The 20568-nt window shown below is 38.5% G+C and overlaps 1 protein-coding gene across 5 annotated transcripts in view; it reads left to right on the top strand.

The window, feature by feature from the left end:
- Positions 1-20568, top strand: part of EPB41L4A (erythrocyte membrane protein band 4.1 like 4A) — a 256036-nt gene that overhangs the window by 101043 nt on the left and 134425 nt on the right. For all 5 annotated transcript variants that reach the window (XM_045500766.1, XM_045500758.1, XM_045500748.1 and 2 more), the window contains exon 3: positions 12418-12522. In XM_045500766.1, coding sequence (XP_045356722.1) covers positions 12418-12522 — 105 coding nt within the window. The remainder of the gene's footprint in view (positions 1-12417; positions 12523-20568) is intronic.

The following is a 20568-nucleotide window of genomic DNA, read 5'->3' as shown; positions in this document are numbered from 1 at the left end:
TAACTAATTACTGGCAATACGGGTTTGACTCATGGACTGCTGGAAAGGTCTCTAAGTCTTCGCAGGGATCCTCAGGCCACACTTTGAGAACCTGGGGTGTAAGAGAATGAACAGAGATTTTTGAGTCTGATATTCCTGGATTGGAATCCTGCCTTTACCATTTATTTCTGTGTGAAATATAAAAAATTTCTGTGTGAAATAGCCAAACCGCTTATCCTCTCCCAACGTCTGTAATCTCATTTGTAAAATGGGAATAAACATGCCAAGTTCACACAGCTCTTGTGGAGGGGATGAAATGAAACTAAGTGTATGAAAGCATTTACCATGTTCTGTAAATGTCGATGCTCAAGATTTACTCTCTTTCCTTAAAGATGAGTTGAGCAGAAGAAAAACATCATAAAGAATATAATAGGTTTAGAGAGGAAAATCAGGGAGTGAGATGTGGTAGTTTGTCAGCAAAGATGGCCACCAGTAATTCTTTCAATCACTCCCTATGTGCTCATGTTACTCCTCTTATCAAGAGATGGAGTGTGGTTCTCTTCTTTCTCCATCTGGGCTGACCCTGTGACTGACCCTATGACTTGACTGATAGAGTGTAGCATGAGTGATGCTTTGCTGGGTCTGGGCCTGAAGAAACTTGGCAGCTTCTGCTCTTGCTTTCTCAGGGCCCTCAGTTATTACGGAAAGTCAGACTGTACTTCTGAGGCGAGAGGCCCGAGGTTAGGAGAGACACTGAGGAGAAGGACAGAGACCAAACCAGCCTCCAGCCATTGCTCAGCCCAGCTGAGGTATCAATATGTGAATGAAGCCATCATGGGTTCTCGAGCCCAAGTGAACCTCTCCAGCCAACACCAGATGGAACAGACACTAGCTTTCCCTTCTGAGCCCTGCCCAAATTGCAGAATCATGAGTAAATTCTTGCACGAAGCCACTAAGTTTTGAGGTGATTTGCTACACAGTAATAGATGGCTAAAATGTTAGATAAGTATGAGAAAAAGTTAATCAGTATGAACACACATATGAAAAATAGCACTTTGAAAAACAAACATTTTACTTAAAGTAAATTTTTTTAATGTTTATTTATTTTTGAGAGAGAGAGAGACAGAGCATGAGTGGGGGAAGGACACAGAATCCAAAGCAGGCTCCAGGCTTTGAGCTGTCAGCACAGAGCCCGAGGCGGGGCTCGAACCCATGAACTGTGAGTTCATGACCTGAGCCAAAGTCAGATGCTTAACTGACTGAACCACCCAGGGGCCTCAAACATTTTGCTTTAAAAAAAATTTTTTTAATGTTTATTTCTATGAGAGAGAGAGAGAGAGAGAGAGAGAGAGCATGCGTGTGTGTGTGTGAGAGTGTGTGAGTGAGTCGGGGAGGGACAGAGAGAGATGGAGACAGAACCCAAAGTAGGCTCCAGGCTGTGAGCTGTCAGCACAGAGCCTGACTCGGGGCTAGAACTCATGAGTCATGAAATCATAACCTGAGCTGAAGTCAGATGCTTAAGCAACTGAGCAACCCAGGTGTCCCCAAACATTTCACTGTTTTTTTTTTTTTTTTTTAATGTTTACTTATTTATTTTTGAGAGAGGGAGTGCACAAGTGGGACAAGGGCAGAGAGATAGAGGGAGACACAGAATCTGAAGCAGACTCTGGGCTTTGAACTGTCAGTACAGGACCCAATCTAACTCATGAACCATGAAATCACCACCTGAGCCATGAAATCACCACCTGAGCTGAACTGACTTAACTGACTGAGCCACCCAGGTGCCCCAAACATTTTGCTTTTTAAAAAAATGACTAACTGGGGTTTTTTTTTGTTTGTTTGTTTCTTTTTAGTTGCCTGGGTGGCTCATTCGGTTGAGTGTCCAACTCTTGGTTTCAACTCAGGTCATCGCCTCATGGTTGGTGAGATTGAGCCCTGCACCAGGCTCTGTGCTGACGGCACGGAGCCTCCTTGGGATTCTCTCTGACCTTTTCCCACTTGTGCACATGCTCTCTCTCAAAAATAAATAAATAAGCTTAAAGTGTTATATATATATTCCTCACCTAGAGGATGAAGGTAATGTAGTAAAAAACCAGCAGATGGTTGTTAACAATACTTGGTCTGAGAAGAAATTACCATTGGTGCCTGAGGAATCTCTACTGTGTGCCTCTATTTTGCCTTATCCTAACAGGCCTGTGCTAAAAATGTTTACCGTCATTTTTGTTTTCTCACAGAACTTGGAATCTATTATGTTAAAGACACTAAATAAGAAATAGTGAATTTTTAAAGGCATAACATTAAAGAATTTTTTAAAGGGTTCATTCCTCCTTTGTGAAGGAGTAAACTCAAATGTAATAGTTATCATTCTGTGCAGCTGGTAAAAACCTGCCTTTCTGGTTTGTAATGTCACGTTAATCTGTAAAGGTGTTATTACTCATTCGAAGAATTCTTTGTTCTGGTTGAAAGCTTCCCTGATGGTATTTTCAAATAAACTTGTCCTATTTGGGATTCTTTCTCAAGATTATAAGCCTTTTGTAGCTCTGTTCTTGCCTAATGCTGCTAGTGTGTCAGTAATAAAAGTAATTCTATCTCTATTTGCTGAGACTTAAGTGGCATCTAATTCACAATCCAGAAATATGTCACAGGCATTTACTGTCATTTGAAAAGTAAATTAATATCTTGTAACATTAAATGAACATTTTCTGAATGAAGTTGGAAAAGTCAGATGCTTCTTTTCTTCTTACTGTCTCCTATCCAATCTCTTCTGATTTCCTTATGATAAAAAACAAAAATCCTGTCAGATTTTATCGCATAAAGAAAATTATATATCTCTATACAACTTTTATATATTACAACTTACTATAAGACCACTTTATTTTTTCAGATCTTACAGATTTCAGATATAAGACTTATTTCTTGGGGTGTGTGGGTGGCTCAGTGGTTAAGCATCTGACTTTGGCTCAGGTCATGACCTCATGGTTGGTGAGTTCGAGCTTCGCATCGGGCTCTGTGCTGACAGCTCAGAGCCTGGAGCCTGCTTTGGATTCTGTGTTTCCCTTTCTCTCTGCCCATCCCCTGCTCGGACTCTGTCTCTCTCTCAAAAATAAACATGAAAAAAAATTTATTTTAAAGACTTATTACTTAAATGCTGTTTAGAGTCCATTGAGTTTGTTGGAATTACATAACACTGAAACAAATGTTTAAGTAAAAGTGAACTGTGTAGCTTTGACTCAGTGGGTATACTGAGGTCAGGACAAATGAATCCATCCATCTTTCTTTTTGCTTTCATCACTCTGACTGGTCAGGAAAATGGAAATCTTGACAACGGACAGGAATCGAGGTTTAATTCACAGGCTACCATATTTCCAGTATTGCATCTCTCTCTACCTTGTTTGCTGGCTCTTGGTATTCAGAGAATTTTTAGGGAGTTCTTACCATGTGTAAATTATTGAACTGCATGGAAAGGAAGTGGTGTATGCTCCTTAACACCTGCTTTCAAAATGTCTAAATATTAGTAGAAAAGTTAAGAGAAGTATAAAATAGCTTCAATAAAGAAAATAGTGTTAAGTCTCAGAGGCAGGCAAAAATAAGAGGTTGAGTGGAGGCAGAGGTCATAGCGAGGTTGAGGAGATAAGGACAGGCTTCATGGAGAAGGTGGCATTTGAACTGGATCTTGAAGGATTAAGTGGGGTTTTGATGGTGCCAGAGCAAGAACGGTATCCTGTATAGAGAACAGCTCAGGCAAGCCAACGCCCGAGGAGCCCTCAGGAATTCCTTTCCTGACAATTGTGTTGCCACACACAGCTCATTCTCTCAAGTCTCACTAGTGGAGAGCCATTGTAGGTAGAAGACAACATTGTAACTTACTCATCTTTTTAAACGTACTTGGACATATTGCTAAGTGCTATGATTGCAGTTATATCTTATTTTCTAGTCTCTTGATGATTTTCTCATTTTGGTAGAGATTTTTCCCAGAAATGGTCAGAAAAAACTGATTTTGCTAAACACAATCCCATTCTTAACCCCCTTCCTCTTTTTTTTCTTTTGCCAAGTACTGGAAGAAGTAAAGCTAAAAATTTTTTCCCTTAAACTTAAACTAACCATCTGACTTAGAAGTGAAGTCCCCAGTGCCTCAGCATTTTAAGGACTTGGGGGCATGTAGCCTCCATGCTGGTATGTCATGGCCCGTAATGATAAGGGTTCCCTGCCCAAAGAGCTTAGGAAAAATTCAGATTAAAAAGTCTTATAGTAACTTTTTTGGGGGTAAATAGGGAGCATGAATTATTTATCTGTAAATATGGTCAACAAATTGACAGCTAAACACCATACCCCTATTTTGTCTGTGTGTATTTTCCTTAACGCCTCACAGTGCATGAACCAAATCCACAAAACAACTATCTCTGTGAACAAAAACAAGTAATGAATGACTAGTTTCTACTTGGCATATTTTTTCTTTGAAAAAATATTTTAATGCAAGTAAAATGTGTGCATCTTAACTACTCAAATATGTAAAAAAGCTGATGATGATCAAGTCCTTCCTTGTCTCACTTTCTAGAAGTTTCTATCACTCCATGTTCCCATGACTTCTTCAGGGTTCTGATAGGGCAACCAACCGCTTACCCCATGGAGGTTCTTTGTATTATATTCTGGGTGCATCTTTTTTTCTGGCATTTGTTAGCATGCTTTTTCCATCTTCTGGAAATTAATCATTTGCCGACATGTAATGGGTACTCAGTAGATATTTGAAGTCCTATGTTTCTTTCATAATATCCTTGATGGTATGTACTCATTCTTTTCTAGTAATAAATCCTGCAACTGGCCTGTTCCTGGCCCAGTGTACTTCTAGTTCTTACTTTGGCTCTCATGTCCATTCTCTGTCAGTTCTCAGTTTCTTTATTCAAGAATGATTGCTTCTGAACTTGAAGACTACCAATCTGAACTGCAAAATACAACCCACAGGCAATCTCTGAAGAATCCACATGAAAAGTGCAATTATCCCTAAGAGCAGGAGGCATAAATAATGGAATACAAATTGAAACAGGGTGACAGGGGACAGTGGACAGGGTGATTGGAAGGACTCAGGGCAGGACTGGCAGAAATGTGAGCTGGTGATGCATCCCCCCTACCCTAGTAGCTAATTGACTGCTAGCACGCACGCTTTTTGAGTCTTGTCATATTACAGTATGAGAGATGAGAAGTTAAGAGGTTTTCATGTATGTGTGTGCTTGAGGTAGTAACAGAAATATAATATCTTTGAGGTTCATCTGCCTCTGCTCCATGTTCACGTGTAGACGTACAATATACAGAAATCTGTAGAGGGAATCATGGGATAACGTGTTTGTTCTTAGGTCAGCTCTGGATTCATCATGTAACACTGCCTATTTTCCTTGTGGTTTCTCTGTAGAGGATGACAAAGAGCTAAAGGATGATATTTGTAAAGAATTGTAAGCACCAGATTCTATAAATACAAAACCGTTACAGTTCTGGTATTTTTGGAGTGATAGTTTTGGAAAATGGTGATTCCTTCTGTGCATGAAACTTCTGCTATTTCCATATACTTTCCGAATTGCTAAGCAGGTTTTCCAAGCATGCTTTTGTGTATATTCTTCATTAGCAGACTATTATTTATGCTTTAATAATAGATCATGTGTATGAAAAAGCTAACATTTCTCATGGAATGTTAGTTTCCATACAGGCATAAAGACAGCCTTGGTTTATATATATTTATGTATATGTACATGTATTTTCTCTAAAAACTCTGCCCCATTTCCGTGCTGTGATCTCAAGCATAATTTGTTCCTCTTCTGTTCACGAAGCCCTTCTTCACGTGCTTGGGATTGAGGATATAGGGGGAGTTGTGTGCTTCTGCTTGCTTTAGTGACTCTGTCCATGTCCAGAGAGAAGAAAGGATCCAGAGGAGAGATTAGATCAAGATGGAACACTACGATTGTATGTCAGCCTTCTAGAAATATTTTGAAGAGGACAGATAATGTGCGCATTTTCCACAGCAGCCTGGAAAATAAAGAAGGAAGATCTCAGTCAGCCAGAAATTACAAAACAACAAAACAAAACAAAACAAAATTCCCGAAGCAACAGGCAATGTGAAACAACTGTAGATGAAAACTGGAGCCCAGAACATGGCAGGAGGACTATGGGAGGGAGATGATAATGGAAGAAAGGTTGCTCCATGCTTAGTAATTGTGGCTGTATTGGGATTAGGAGAAGAGGCAAGCAACCATGAGAGTGATGCCACAGAGGAGGTGAGATAACCAGTGTCTTTGCAGTGATTTCCTTTCCTGGTCACTTAGAGTTAACTACTACTGTTGGCAACCAGGAAACCTGCCTGTTATGCTTCTGTTCCTACGGTAAACTGTTGGTGTTCACGATATTTTTAGATACCATTCGACCCAATTTTCTGTACTCTGAGGATTTTTATTGAGGGCCCTGACATGGCTCTTAGGTCCAAATGTACATAATCAGTGTTCCCATGGGGCAAGGGAAGGGAAGCTGGTGGATTGCCTGGCTGCTCCTATTTAGTACCTCAAGAATGCTGGGAAACCTGGCATGGGAATCAATCACCACTGCTCCTCATCCCATTTGATTTCACTTCCGGATGCCTCTGCTATGGGACACCCTACCACTGGGAGCTATTGCCATGAATGAATTTTCAATTCTTTGTCTGTCTTTGCGTTACTTGCTCAGAAGTCAGAGTCCTTGGCTGAAACCAGGTCATGTGCTGTGGCTCAGCTGCCAGGAGTTGTGGTACGGAGTCTATTTCCTGCCTCTACCAAGACTCACATAGTGCAGGAGTCTTTTCAAATAGGGAGGGGGTTTGGTATTATATACCTAGAACAAAAGAACTATACTGGGAAATTATTTATTAAGAATATTTGACATTAGAACTTCTTTTAATGTAACTCCTAGATGATTACATGATTTTTGTCCTTTCAGATTTCCATAAATGACGTGATAAAATTATCACTCATTTTTAATTAAAAATCAAGACAAAATAAAACAAAAAAACCCAAAAAGACCAGAAATCAGGAATAAAAGGAACCTTCTATTGATAAAGGGTATCTACAAGGGCTATGTAGCATCAGTATACTTAGTAATGAAATTTTAGAAGCAATTACATTTAAGTCAGGAAGAAGATTGGGATTATTGTTCTCACAACTATCAGTTATCCTTCTATTGAGGCCCCAGCTAATGCAGTAAGAAAAAGAAAGAAGTATGGAGGAGGAATTTTGAAAAGAAGGAAGTAGAACACTTACTATTTGTAGTAAATGTTACCTAAAAAGATTCCACAGACAAATTCTTTTCACTGATACATGTTTAGCAAGATGGCTGTGAAATAGACCAATGAAGAAGAATTATTTGCTTGGCTATTGATTATATATTAGAAATCAGAAAGTATAATGTAACAACATTATACTAAAAACTAAAAACTAAAACTAAAACTAAAAAATAGATAAGAATATGCCCATATTAGTTCCATTGCTGCATAACAAATTTCTAAAAGTTAGTAGCTTAAGTATACGCCATTTATTATCTCATGATTTTGTAGGTCATAAATCCAGGATAGCATGGCTGGGTTCTGTGCTTGATCTCATAAGGCTAAAATCAAGGTGTTGGTTGCCTGGGCACTAGTATGAAGGCTCTGGGGCAGAATCTGCTTCCAAACTCAGGTTATTAGCTAAAGCCAGTTCTTGTGGCTGTAATACTCAGGTTCCCATTTTATTACTTGGGGCCTACTCTAAGCAGCTTGAGGCTGCTAGCATTTCTGTCTTAGGTGCTCCCTCTGTCTTTCAATTGGCAAGGACCTGTGGAGTTTTTCTTCTGCTTTGAAAAATCTTTGACATCCCTTATGCCTTAGTCTTTTGCTGGAGAAAGTGCTTTGCTTGTTAGAGTCCATGTGGTTAGGTCAGATCCCCTCTAATGATCTCTTGATATTAAGGCCAACTGTGACCTATAACATAACACAGTTATAGTAATGACAGTTTCTTTTACCAGATCCAGGGATTAGAACAGGATTTATTTTTAGGGGGAGAGGGGCACTTTATAAACTCTGTTTGCCACAGTGCCTGAGTAGAATTTTATAATACCAACATGAAAAAAAGTATAAAACTTCCTTGAAGGACATAAAAGAAAACCATATAGGTTTCACTTTTTTTCACTCCCCAAGTCATCTAGTCTGTCAGTTCAGTTTAATTCCATGCAAAACCCCCTACAGAATTGTTTATTAAATTAGCAAGCTGAACATCATCCTTAATGGGGAACAACTGAGAGCTTTTCCCCTAAGGTCAGGAACAAGACAAGGATGTCTACTCACACCTTTTTATTCAACATAGTACTGGCAGTCCTAGCCACAGCGATCAGACAACAAAAAGAAATCCAAATCGGTAAGGAAGAAGTGAAAGTTTCACTATTGGCAGATGATGTGATACTATATATAGAAAACCCTAAAGAGTCCACCAAAAAAAACCCTGCTAGAACTGATAAATGAATTTAGTAAAGCCATAGGACATAAAATCAGTGTACAGAAATATGTTGCATTTCTGTGCACTAATAATGAAGCAGCAGAAAGAGAAATTAAGAAAAAAAAATTTAATTGCACCCAAAATAAGATATCTAGGAATAAACCTAACTAAAGAGGTAAAAGACCTATAGTCTGAAAACTATAAAACACTGGTGAAAGAAGTTGAAGGTGACACAAGGAAATGGAAAGACATTCCACGCTCATGGATTGGAAGAACAAATATTGTTAACGTGTCCATACTACCCAAAGCAGTCTACACATTTAATTCAATCCCTATCAAAATACCAACAGCATTTTTTACAGAACTAGAACAAAGAATCCTAAAATTTGTATGGAACCACAAAAGACCCTGAATAGTCAAAGCAATCTTGAAAAAGCAAAGCAAGGTAAAGCTGGAGGCATCACAATTCTGGACCTCAAGTTATATTACAAAGCTATAGTAATCTAAACAGTATGGTACTGGCACAAAAATAGACACATAGATAGTGGAACAGAATAGAAATTCCAGAAATCGACCCATAATTATATGGCCAGTTAATCTTCAGTAAAGCAGGAAAGAATATGCAATGAGCAAAAGACAGTCTCTTCAGCAAATGGTGTTGGGAAAATTAGAAACGTGCAAATGAATGAAACTGGACCACTTTCTTAAACCATGCATAAAAGTAAACTCAAAACTGATGAAAGACCTAAATGTGAGACCAAAAACTATCAAAATCTTAGAGGAGAGCACAGGTAGTAACCTCTCTGACAACCACTGTAGCAGCTTCTTTCTAGGTACATCTTCTCAGGCAAGGGAAACAAAAGCAAAAATAATCTATTGGGACTTCATCAAAATAAAAAGCTTCTGCACAGTGAAGGAAACAGTCAACAAAACTAAAAGGCAACCTATGGAATGGGAGAAGGTATTTGCAAGTGACATATCTGATAAAGGGTTAGTATCCAAAATATATAAAGAACTTACACAACTCCAGCAAAGCAATTCAGTTAAAAAATAGGTAGAAGACATGAACAGACATTTCTCTGAAGAATACCTATAGATGGTCAACAGACACATCAGGGGAATATAAATCAAACCTACAATCAGATACCACCTCACACCTGTCAGAATGGCTAAAATAAAATACATAAGAAACAACAGGTATTGGCGAGGGTATGGAGGAAGGGGAACTCCCTTGCACTATTGGTAAAGATGCAAACTGGTGCAGCCACTGTGGAAAACAGTATAGAGGTTCCTCAAAAAGTTAAAAATAGAACTACTCTATGATGCAGCAATCACACTGCTGGGTATTTACCCAAAGAATACAGAAACACTAATTCAGAGGGATACATGCACCCCTCTGTTTATAACATCGTTATGTACAACAGCCAAACTATGGAAACAGCCCAAGTGTCCATCAATTGATGAATGGATAAGGAACACACACACACACACACACACACACACACACTGCAATATTACTCAACCACAAAAAGAATGTAATTTTGCCATTTGTAACAACATGGATGGAGCTAGATAGTATTATGCTAAGTGAAATAAGAGAAAGACAAATACTATATGATTTTACTCATGTGTGGAATCTAAGAAACAAACCAGCAAAGGAATAAGAAAATCAAGAAATAGACTCAATCAGGGGCACCTGGGTGGCTAATCAATCAAGTGTTTGACTCTTGATTTTAGCTCAGGTCATGATCTCACAGTTCTGTGGGATCAAGCCCCGTGTTGGGCTCTCTGCAGATGGTGCAGAGCCTACTTGGAATTCTCTCTCTCCCTGTCTGCCCCTCCTCTGCTCACTTTTGTGCATGCTCTCTCTCTCTCTCAAAATAAACATTAAAAAAAAAAAAAGAAACAGACTCAATTATAGAGAACTGAGGGTTATCAGAGGGGAGGTGGGGGTGGGTGGGTGAAATAGGTGATGGGGATTAAGGAGTGCACTGCTCATGATGAGCATCAGGTGATATGGAACTGTTGGATTACTATATTGTATACTTGAAAGGAGTTTAACACTGTATGTTAACTACTGGAATTAAAATAAAAACTTAAAAAATAATTAGCAATCTGGTTCTAAACTTCCTCCAGTAGAGAAAAATGTATAAGAATTTGCAAAGACAGTTTGGAAAAGAATGATGGATACCAATACATTACATTAAAATTGAAGTCATTAAAATCATTGAGGATTGGTTAAGGAATAATCCATGGGATAGAATAAGGGCTACTTTAGTAGATGATGAAGTTTTTATCATATCAAAAAAGTAAATCATGACCTATTCAGTAAACAGTGGTGCTGTTGTCTATCCATTTGGAAACAAAATTAGGCCCTTATCCCAAGCACAAAAATAATTTCCAGACAGAATGAAGAACTAAATATACAAAGTAAGGAGAATTTGCTCATATACCTCGGGTTAGAGCATGCCTAACCCAAATGCTAGAAAATGCAATTGGTTAGTAAGCAGATGATGGAACACTTACTTTTGTAAGTATATGGAAAATGCAAATTAGAACAGTTACCCTCTCCCCTGTTTTGCTCAATCAGATGGGGAAAATTTTGCTCAGCCAAATGTTGGCAAAGGGGAAACATACTTCCATTGAAGAAGTTGTAATGGTCTTTTGGCAGTGTCCATTGTAATGTTAAGTATGTGTATCCTTAGAAAGAGTAATTTTGCTTCCAGATTTGTACCCTAGCTAAACACCTAAGTACATGAGCACAAAGAAGCATTTACTGGATGTGGCATTGTTACTATTGGAGAACATGTCCCAAACCAAAGATCCATCATGGAAGTGCTTTTGTTTATAAATCATCCAATGGATTTTGAAAAAGACACCAATTAAGTTTAATGAAGGTAATTTAGAGGAAAACAAAAATACCTATGGGTTTTGTAACAAGAGCTCTTTTCTCCCAGTGGGTACTTTCATCACCTCTTATCATCCATTTTATAATACATTTAAGCAAAACATTTCCCTTACATTACAGATTCATTTTCTAAGAGCAGTGCAGTTTTGAGTACCCTCCATATATGAGCAAGCACAGAATGGTAATTCTCTGGGGAAAAATTCAACTGAACAAAGCCTTACTTCCTTAACACAATGTGTCACTTCTTGGGGATTTCTCTTAACTACCCTGTTGTACCTGCCAATGAGGGGCAAAAGAAAGGAAAAGTCTGTATCTGTACAGAGAGCACTGAAATGGATTATTTTCAAGATTAATGTCATTATGTGGAGTGGTGCTTGCTGATTAAATGTTTACCTTATATGTGTGATAATTGGTATTTAATATTTTAGATCTTAATATATTAGATCTTACAAAGCAGCCAGGGGAAATGTTCTCTTTACGTCTGTGCTCATATGAAAGAGATAAAGTAAAATTTCTTCACAAGGGCTTTTCAGAACATTAACTTTGGCAGCTTTAGTCTATGGGTTTAGCAGTTGAGGATTGAAAATAAAAGCTTTGGCTATTGTCATTTTAATTCTGTGTATCTTCTGTGTTAGTTGTAAGAATGATGCTGGAGGTGAAAATTGCTTTTTAAAGTGAAAGAACTGTGGGATTTTAACCAAAGTGAGTGGTGTCTGATAAATTCATTAGATGCTTTTCATATAAAAGAATATCTTTATTAAGAGAAGAATTTTGTCCTGAAGATAATTTACAGTCCCTTAAGAAAAGAAGCTTATATTAATTAAAAACCCACTACGATTTAAAAATCATTTTACAAAGCAATTTCTTGAATACACTTTACTTGAAACCCTATTTTTCTTTGTAATTGAGGCAAACCTTAAAGAGGGAGCTTTGGGCCACTAAAATCACTTACACTGTGGGCAAAGCTAATAGAAGATGAGAGCTGTGCCCATGTCCCACTGAGAAAGAGAAGACACCTTGTTAAAAAAGTAAAACTGTGAATTATTTTTGCAGAAGTCAACGAAAGGTTCTGTTGTCCTTGACCACGTATTCCGACACATAAACCTTGTGGAGATAGATTATTTTGGGCTGCGTTACTGTGACAGAAGCCATCAGACAGTGAGTACAATGACTTCATATTAAATTTTTCTGGTTATAAATTTCACTCTCTCTCTGGCTTTTCCTGATGTGGTTTTAGGTAGACAGTTTCTTTGTAACTGAAAATGATGTTGAAAACCTTTAACATGTTTTCCCTTGCTGATGTTTTTTTGCATTTTGTTTTCTCTTCTGCCAAAAGTTTGTAGAGTTGCAGGATTCACAACTTCTTTGTTTGTGTTTCTGTTTGCAGTAGACTTTCCTGGTTTACATTTTTAGAACCATATCCTAGAGAGTACTTTTCATTTATGCTGTTAGGAGAACTGAATAAGCCATGTAATAAATATGTTAGGAGGCAAGTGGCTAGTCTTGTTTTTTTTTTCTTTTTTGTGGCTAGTCTTTTGAGGTCACAGATATTTACTTACTGCCTTTTACGAAAGTTAATGGTTAAAGAGAGAAAAAATGCAGTATTAAAAAGGTACTTACCTAAGTTTTAGAAGTTGGATGAGTAATTATAAAATAAATAAGTAGGGGCTTTCATTCATGAGCTTGATGGAGTAAGTAATAAAGGCAGCCAAGTTTTTGGTGTCTGATGTTAATCATTCACGAAGGTTTAACTTATAACATCTTTCTGGCTGGTTGGATAGTAGAATTACTAAGAAACTCACTACATTGGTTAGTATAGATTCTATATGGTTATAAGGCTGAAAAGCGATTTCTTGGATGATAAATGAGGAAAGACTTTGGAGGTGGTGGTTTGGGGTATGAAAGGATATTCATTAGTGACTTCCGTTTTAGTCTGAGGAATATCTTAACCTCAGACACAGTCTTCTTGTGCAAAATGCTTACCTTACCTTAAAAATCCTGTTTGGCTTTTATTTTCATGCTATTCAACTCCTGTTGGAATAAAGATTTCCTCTTCTTCCTTCCTCATTTCTCGCAGCCTCCAGTGGATCATCTGGGGTCTGTTCAGTGAGGCACATGATTGTCTGAGTGGGTTTTTTTCTGTCCTGGTCACAGGAATGTGCTAGGATGAGAAGAGACAGGCAAATGGAATGCTATTCATGGTGGTAACTTGTGATTTTTCCTGAGCTAGTTTCATAATCTGTTTTGTTTCACAGGAGGATTTCACAAAGCAGGAATAAAAAATTGGGTGTGTTGGTTAGCTTTCCATAGAGAGGAATAGCTTTCTAAAGGCAAGCGGTCATTAAGGCACACTTCAAAGAAAGGGAAATGGACATCTTCAGGAGTTGCCTGAATTCTATCCTGTATAGGACATAAGTCAATACTGCAGAACTGTAAATCCATATTGAAAGATTAAATTGAAGGCTATCGAAGCTCTCTTGCATCACATTCATATTTTTGAAAGAACATTTTTCCTAGCAGAGAACACCACTGGTTCCTGATCTTATCTGGTATGTCAGACCATGCCTGGAAAGATTGACTGTCGTGCTAAAATTATATAGACTTTATCTCCCTCCTTTTTTTTAAACTTTGCAAAGGAAAAAAAAAAACATATGAAAAAAGCTAGAGATTTTCAAACAATGGCCTGTATCATTGCAAAAAGAATTAGCAGTTGATACTGATAAATAGTCAAAGTTTTCTAGGGTTTATATTAAGATCAACATTTTTTTTCTCCTACCTTTATTCCTAAGGGTTGGCATTTGTGATAGGGTTTGCGTTGCAGGTTTTAGAAGAAAACAAATTACAGTTAGAATGAGAAAGCTCTTAAGTCATGTTTTTTGATATGGTAAGAACATCAGGTGTGTAAATCAGATGCAAAATCTATTTTTTGCCTCCTGAATTTAGTTCTTTGTAGTGAACAAAGATAAAGTAGAAGTGATTTGTAAATATTCCTTAGTCTTTTCACATCAAAATGTATTGTCTGATTGCTTTATATATATATATTTTTTATTGTAGGAAGCTGTGAGAATAAGGTCATGAAAATTTGCCCCTCCTTTACGTAACCATTACATCAAAGCATACTGGAGGGCTGAAGTATATATCCAGGTAGAAATGTGATTCCATTACTGCTTCGCTTCTTTTGGGTATTGAGGCAGATCTAAGGATTTCCCTCAGGGAATAGCTCTGGCAGGCTTTTCACTCCAGAAGGGCAACCACCCAAGGCACAGCTTTGTTTCTAGGGAAATTGTCAGTGAACCCAAATTCACATTTCTCTATCTTCTATGTTAGTAGGAGCAGCCCTACATAGCTCTTAGTTACTTAAGGTAAAAATTTAAATAATAACCATGTGTTAGAATGGCACAGGACACAGTGAAAAATTTGTCTTTAAAAATAATGATTTCTGTGAATTTGCTTGAATTACTATCCATTAGATTGGATTTTCTGCATTGCTTTGATCTTTTTCTGCACCAAAAGGTTTGCTTTTAGTAGGGAATGCTTTGCAACAATCTTGAACATAAATAAGATGTACATAGAAAAGACTTGGAGGCCCTAAGAGGGACCTTTTAGGTCAACTCTTAAGACAAATAAAAAGAGAAAGTAGGAGAAGGAGCTAGGGGTAAAAGGGACGAAAGATGAGGATTAAGAAGAGGTGTCTCATATCAGTGAGAAGCCCTAGGCTCCCTCCCTCCCTCCTCTTGGCAGTGGATAGTGCCTTGGGGCCATGCCTAGACTCTGGCTGGGGGCAGACTGAGAGGCATGTCTCTAAGGCACATGGACCTCACATAGCAGGGAACTTGTCTGTCCTAGAGGAGCAGGGTAACCAAAAGGCTGGATCTAGACATGTCATCATCACCACCATCCATCACCATCTTTGTCATCAGTGCACCAGAAACTGTTGAACATTTTCCACATGTTGTCATTACCTGCTCAAAACAACTTTGCAAGCTAAATATTATTATCATACTCTCAGAGATGAAGAAATGGAAGCTGAAAAGGTTAAGCCACTTCCCCAAGATCACATAACCAGCAAGTTTTAGCACCAGAATTCAGATGCAAGGCTTCGTGTGTCCAAGACCTTCAACCACACAATATCCCGACTTGCTAGCATGTAAGATGGAATGGTTTTGCAGATGTATGTAGGATACTAAGGAATTATCTTCCCCAATTTATATACTTAGGGTTTGTTGAGAGGAGTTAAATGGTATGTTCCAACAAGTCCTCTTCTCAGATTGACCTGTGGCAAGAGGGTTTATTTAGGCCTTTGTGTATTTATGCTTTTATGTGGTCGTTCAACAGCAATTTAAAGAATGCCTAATATGTGCAGGCCCTGTGCTAGAGCTCTCTCTGTTTTTCACATAGTCTCAGGGATTCTGAGGAAAGGAAATTTGCTGCCTGGAATATTAAATGAAACACAAGTTTTAATAAACTGTACATTTCATAAAACCAAGCCCTAGGAAATTCATGTAACAAATGCATTGATTCAGGTGTCACCTATGTGTAAAGGGTAACAGCTAGGCAGAAGCAAACGTTTGTAAAGCAAACTTCTCTCCACGGAGTACAGCTGACTTGGTTTGGAAGATTGGGCACCATAATTTCTTAACTTCACTTTTGAGGTAGGGTCTATAAAAGAACCCCTAGGAAGTAAAAGCATTTCTTCATGAAGACATGCTTATTGGGACTGAATTAACACACAATGCTGTCTGCCTCAATTCAGGCTTAGTTTTATAAAACAGTCTCTTAAAGATAAGCAGTGGGGTTCACATACTCGCCCTTCCTTTTCCTAACGATACACAGGAGACCACTTAGCCTGGGCATACATCCTACTTTCTGCTCTGCTTTGGCTTGTGTCATTCTGGTTCTTTCTTGATCAAGACTGACCTGTGCAAGGGATGTAGCTCTTTCATATCAGGGCCTTGGTTCAACTTAACAGAAAATTCCCAGCCTCAGTTTAAGGTAGATGAGAGGAATTACGAGAACACACATAACAGAAAGACCCAGATTTATTGAAGGACCCTGCCACTTACTAGCAGTAAATATTTAAAATTCTCATATATACTGACCATTGCTCTAGAAAAGCAGAACTTCCAGAGTAGATGGCTCTCCCCAGTACATTCTAGGACTGACTGTCTTCAATTTGGTTGCTAGCCCAGCAGGAACACCTCATTCTCTGCATATGGTGTGTAGCTTGGCAGTTCAGCTTGGTGTGTCTTTGCTTTGAATGGGTTCCAGGTGTCTCTTGGCTGAGCATCCTAATCCCCAGCACCTGTAAATATCACCTTACATGGCAAAAATGACTTTGCACTTATGATTAAGGATCTTGTACAAGGACGTCATCCTAAATTATCCAGGTAGGATCATGTAATTAGAAGCCCCCTTAGACATGACAGGAGAGTCAGAGAGACAGAAATATAACAGTGGAGGCAGAGGTCAAAATCATGTGATGACTGGAAGGGGGCCTTGATCCAGAGAGTGCAGGCAGCCACTAGAAGCTGAAAAATCACAGAAACGGATTCTGCCCTGGAGCCTCCAGAAGAAACAGCCCAGCGTCTTAGTTTAGATTGGCTCTAACAAATCACCATGGACTGATGACATAAACAAGAACTGTTGATTTCTCATAGTACGGAGGCTGGAAACCTGAGATGAGAGTGCCAGCATGATTGGGTGAGAGCCCTCTTCCAGGTTGTAGACAATCCAGTTCTCCTTGTAACTTCACGTGGCAAAAAGAGTGTTAGCTAGCTCTTCTGACCTCTTCTTGTAAGGGCACTAATCCCATTCATGAAGGCTCACCGCTTGTGACCTTAATTATCTCTCAAAGGCCCCACCTCCAAATAACAACATATTAGGATTAGGGTTTAAACATGTGAATTTGGTGGCGGAGGGAGCAAACATTCAGCCCATTGTGCCCCGTGAGACCATTTTGGATTTCTGACCTTCAGAATTGTAAGATGATAAAATTTTGTTGTTTTAGGCCAAGTTTATGGTAATTTGTTACAGCTGCAAAAAAGAAACTAATACACGTGGTTACAGCGGGAAGCATTTTAATTTTGCTTGCTCAGTGGAAATATAAAGGCTTTCTTGTTTACATTCACCAATTAGGCACAAACCTGAAAGACCATTACTTTCCTGGGTCATTATAGTCTCCATCCTCCTGCAGATGCTCAGGATTTCTCTGTGATTAGGGCTTCATGTGCATCCCCAACTGTCTGTGAGCAATAGTAGTTGCTTCTTCACGATTAGCCAGGTTCCTTATTATGGGGGAGGGATGATGAGATCTATTAATGATAGGCAGCGAATTGAAATTACAGCACAGACTTCTTTAAATAATTGGATGAATTTGAAATTACTCTGAGACTGGCAGAAACTTGAGCCATCTCTTGGGTGTTCAGAATTTGCTGTAAGTGGAATGTGATGTGGTAGAACAGATAACTAACTGCCTTTGGAGTGACAACACAAGTCTGAGTCCTGAATGTTCAAGTCACTTAATTTTTCTGAATGTTAAGAAGAATAATGCACCCTCCCAACTCTCAAGATTGTTACAGGACAAAAGTAGAGAAAATGTGAAGGCTCTTTGTAGATTATAAGGTGTGAAATGCGTAGAAAGCCTTTCATGTTGAAACTAGGACGGAGGAAAATACTATTGGTGATGTATTTTTTTAAAAAGGTGGAGTAGGGGAAGGGAGGAAACAGTCTGGAGGATAGAAGAGACAAAGTCAAATAAGCTCCATACTCTTGAAGATCTCTGGAGATTTTTGAAGATGAGTCTAATTGATATTGAAAGCAGTAGTAAGGAGAAATGTGATATCCCAATATTACTTTGGGTTTTAAAATGAACAGTTATCATGTCTTACATTAATGTTAGCCCTTGGGTCCCCTCTACAAATTTCTCTTTCAAAGGCAGAAGTTCAATATATGGAGTTTTTTAGAGTATGGACTTCAACCTGGCTTTGAGACTGAGGATGTTGGATCTTCTGCCCTATGACTTCAGAGGTCAAAGGAGGAAAATGTGTAGCCTGGAGATACAGCCAGCATGCAAATACCCTCTTCCTTCAGTGAGCTCTTCTTTTGCTTCACCAAGACAATAAAGACAATCAGATGGTAGCTTCCCAACTTCTTGACCCTCCACACACTCTTAGTCACTTCTTACTCATCCTTCCTTTTCCTCTCACAGTAGAAGAGCCCCAATGCCTCTGACCTGGATCTTCTCATTTTATTTTTTTAATTATTATTATTGCTTTTTATCACTAGCCCTGGCCCTCTCCCTCCCTTTTCCATCCTTTCCTTTAGAGTTTGGGCATGCTCAAGTCTCTATCGTTTAAAACTACGCTTACTCCATACCCATGCCCTTATCTGTCTATCGCCTTATTGACTCCCTCTGTGTCACACCTAACCTCCAGGAAGCGTTGTCTAAATTCATTGTCTCCACTTCTCAAATCCTGTTTAGTCCTAAACTTCTCACAGTTCAGCTTTGATACCTATCATGGCACTGAAACTGTCCTCAGGGTTTCTGGTTGCTAAATCCAAGTGATAATTTCAACCCTTGTCTTTCTTGACCTTATGGTTGAGTTGACCCTAATGACTCACCCCTTGAAATCTCATTTTGTTCTTATGACAATACATTCTCCTGTTTTCTTCTTATTCAGGTTTTCTTCTGGTTATTCCTATTCAGTCTTGATGATCATTTTACCTTTGCCCCTCCCTAAAAATATTGGTACGATTTTGTCAATGATTTTCTAATGCTCTACCTGGATACAGGCTCACCCATTTAATGCTATTACTTCTGGCACTATTTGTCTCTGAAATAACTTCATTAAAAAATATAAACTAAACTATGTATACATTTGTATGCTTCCCCTTCCCCAAATACTCTGTTACTGAGCAAAAATGATCCCTATCCATTGAGCACTAGCAGGTAGGCTCTGCCATATAAGTAAATGGTGTTCTTCTTTGCATCCTGATTTATTGTATTTTGCAGTGTGAGATTTCACTTTCTGTAACTCTGTGTTCTGACAAGTACCCATATTGACCTATAAGATGTGTAAGTGATGTGAGTCCTGTTTGTTGCAAAGAAAGACAGAAAGTTGGTCATGCTGGATTATTACAAGTTGAAACTGTTATAGCCAAGACAGGGAAACAACCTGTGTCTATCAATGAATGAATGGGGTCAAGATGTGAGATTATAGTTATATATAGTTTATGTATGTGTGTGTGTGTATATATAACTATATATATATGTATGTGTATATAGTAATATATATGTATATATGTGTATATAGTTATATACACACACACAATATATAATTATATATAGTTATATATATAAAATATGTATATAAAATGGAATATTATATAGCCATAAAAATAAGGAAGTCCTGTTTGTGGCAATGTTGCAGTATTTTTTACCTCAATACCCGAGGTTTGTTGTCTCGCTGCTTCAAGGAGTAAAGAGGTGGGCACAAAATAAGCGGCAGGCAAAAGTTTATTAGAGAAAGGAAGAATAGTATGAAAGTTCTCCTTACAGAGAAGGGGCATTCAAAAGTGAATATCCATGACAATAGACGAGGGTCTTTGTTTTATAAGGTTCTGGTCAGCCCTTCCCCTACCATTCCCCCTTATTCCTTCTCAGGTTCTACCCTTATTGGCTCCATAGCTCTAAGTACTGGGCTGTTTCATTCCTGATTGACTATTTCCATTGTATGCGGGGTGGTCTACGGTCATATCGTTCCTTGTGGGTCATGTGTTTTATGGTCTACTACTTACTTTTAATTAGGTCTTTAGTCCAATTCCTGAGGGAAGCCCGAGGTGGTGGTGTCATTCTTATGAGGAACTTTATGCCTGAGGGGATTTGCTGTGGTCAAACATTATTCTAAAATATGTGTTTTTTCCCCCCACCCATGGACCTCAGGTCCTAATCTTTCCCTCTCTGCTTACTGAATCCTATCTTTTCCTATCATATTACAACATGACAGACCTTAAATGCATTATGCCAAGTGATATACGACAAAGACAATTACTGTATGATCTTATTTATATGTGGAACCTGAAAAACAGAAACAAAAACCAAGCTCATAGATACAGAGAACAGATTGGTGGTTTCCAGGGGGGTAGGGGAATGGGATGGGTGATGGTGGTCAACAAGTAAAAACTTCCAGTTATGACTTCTGAGGA

The sequence above is a fragment of the Leopardus geoffroyi genome, chromosome A1, assembly GCF_018350155.1.
Source record: "Leopardus geoffroyi isolate Oge1 chromosome A1, O.geoffroyi_Oge1_pat1.0, whole genome shotgun sequence".
Classification (NCBI taxonomy): domain Eukaryota; kingdom Metazoa; phylum Chordata; class Mammalia; order Carnivora; family Felidae; genus Leopardus; species Leopardus geoffroyi.
The sequence above is the reverse complement of the archived record's forward strand: the minus strand, read 5'-3'. Positions and strand labels throughout refer to the sequence as shown.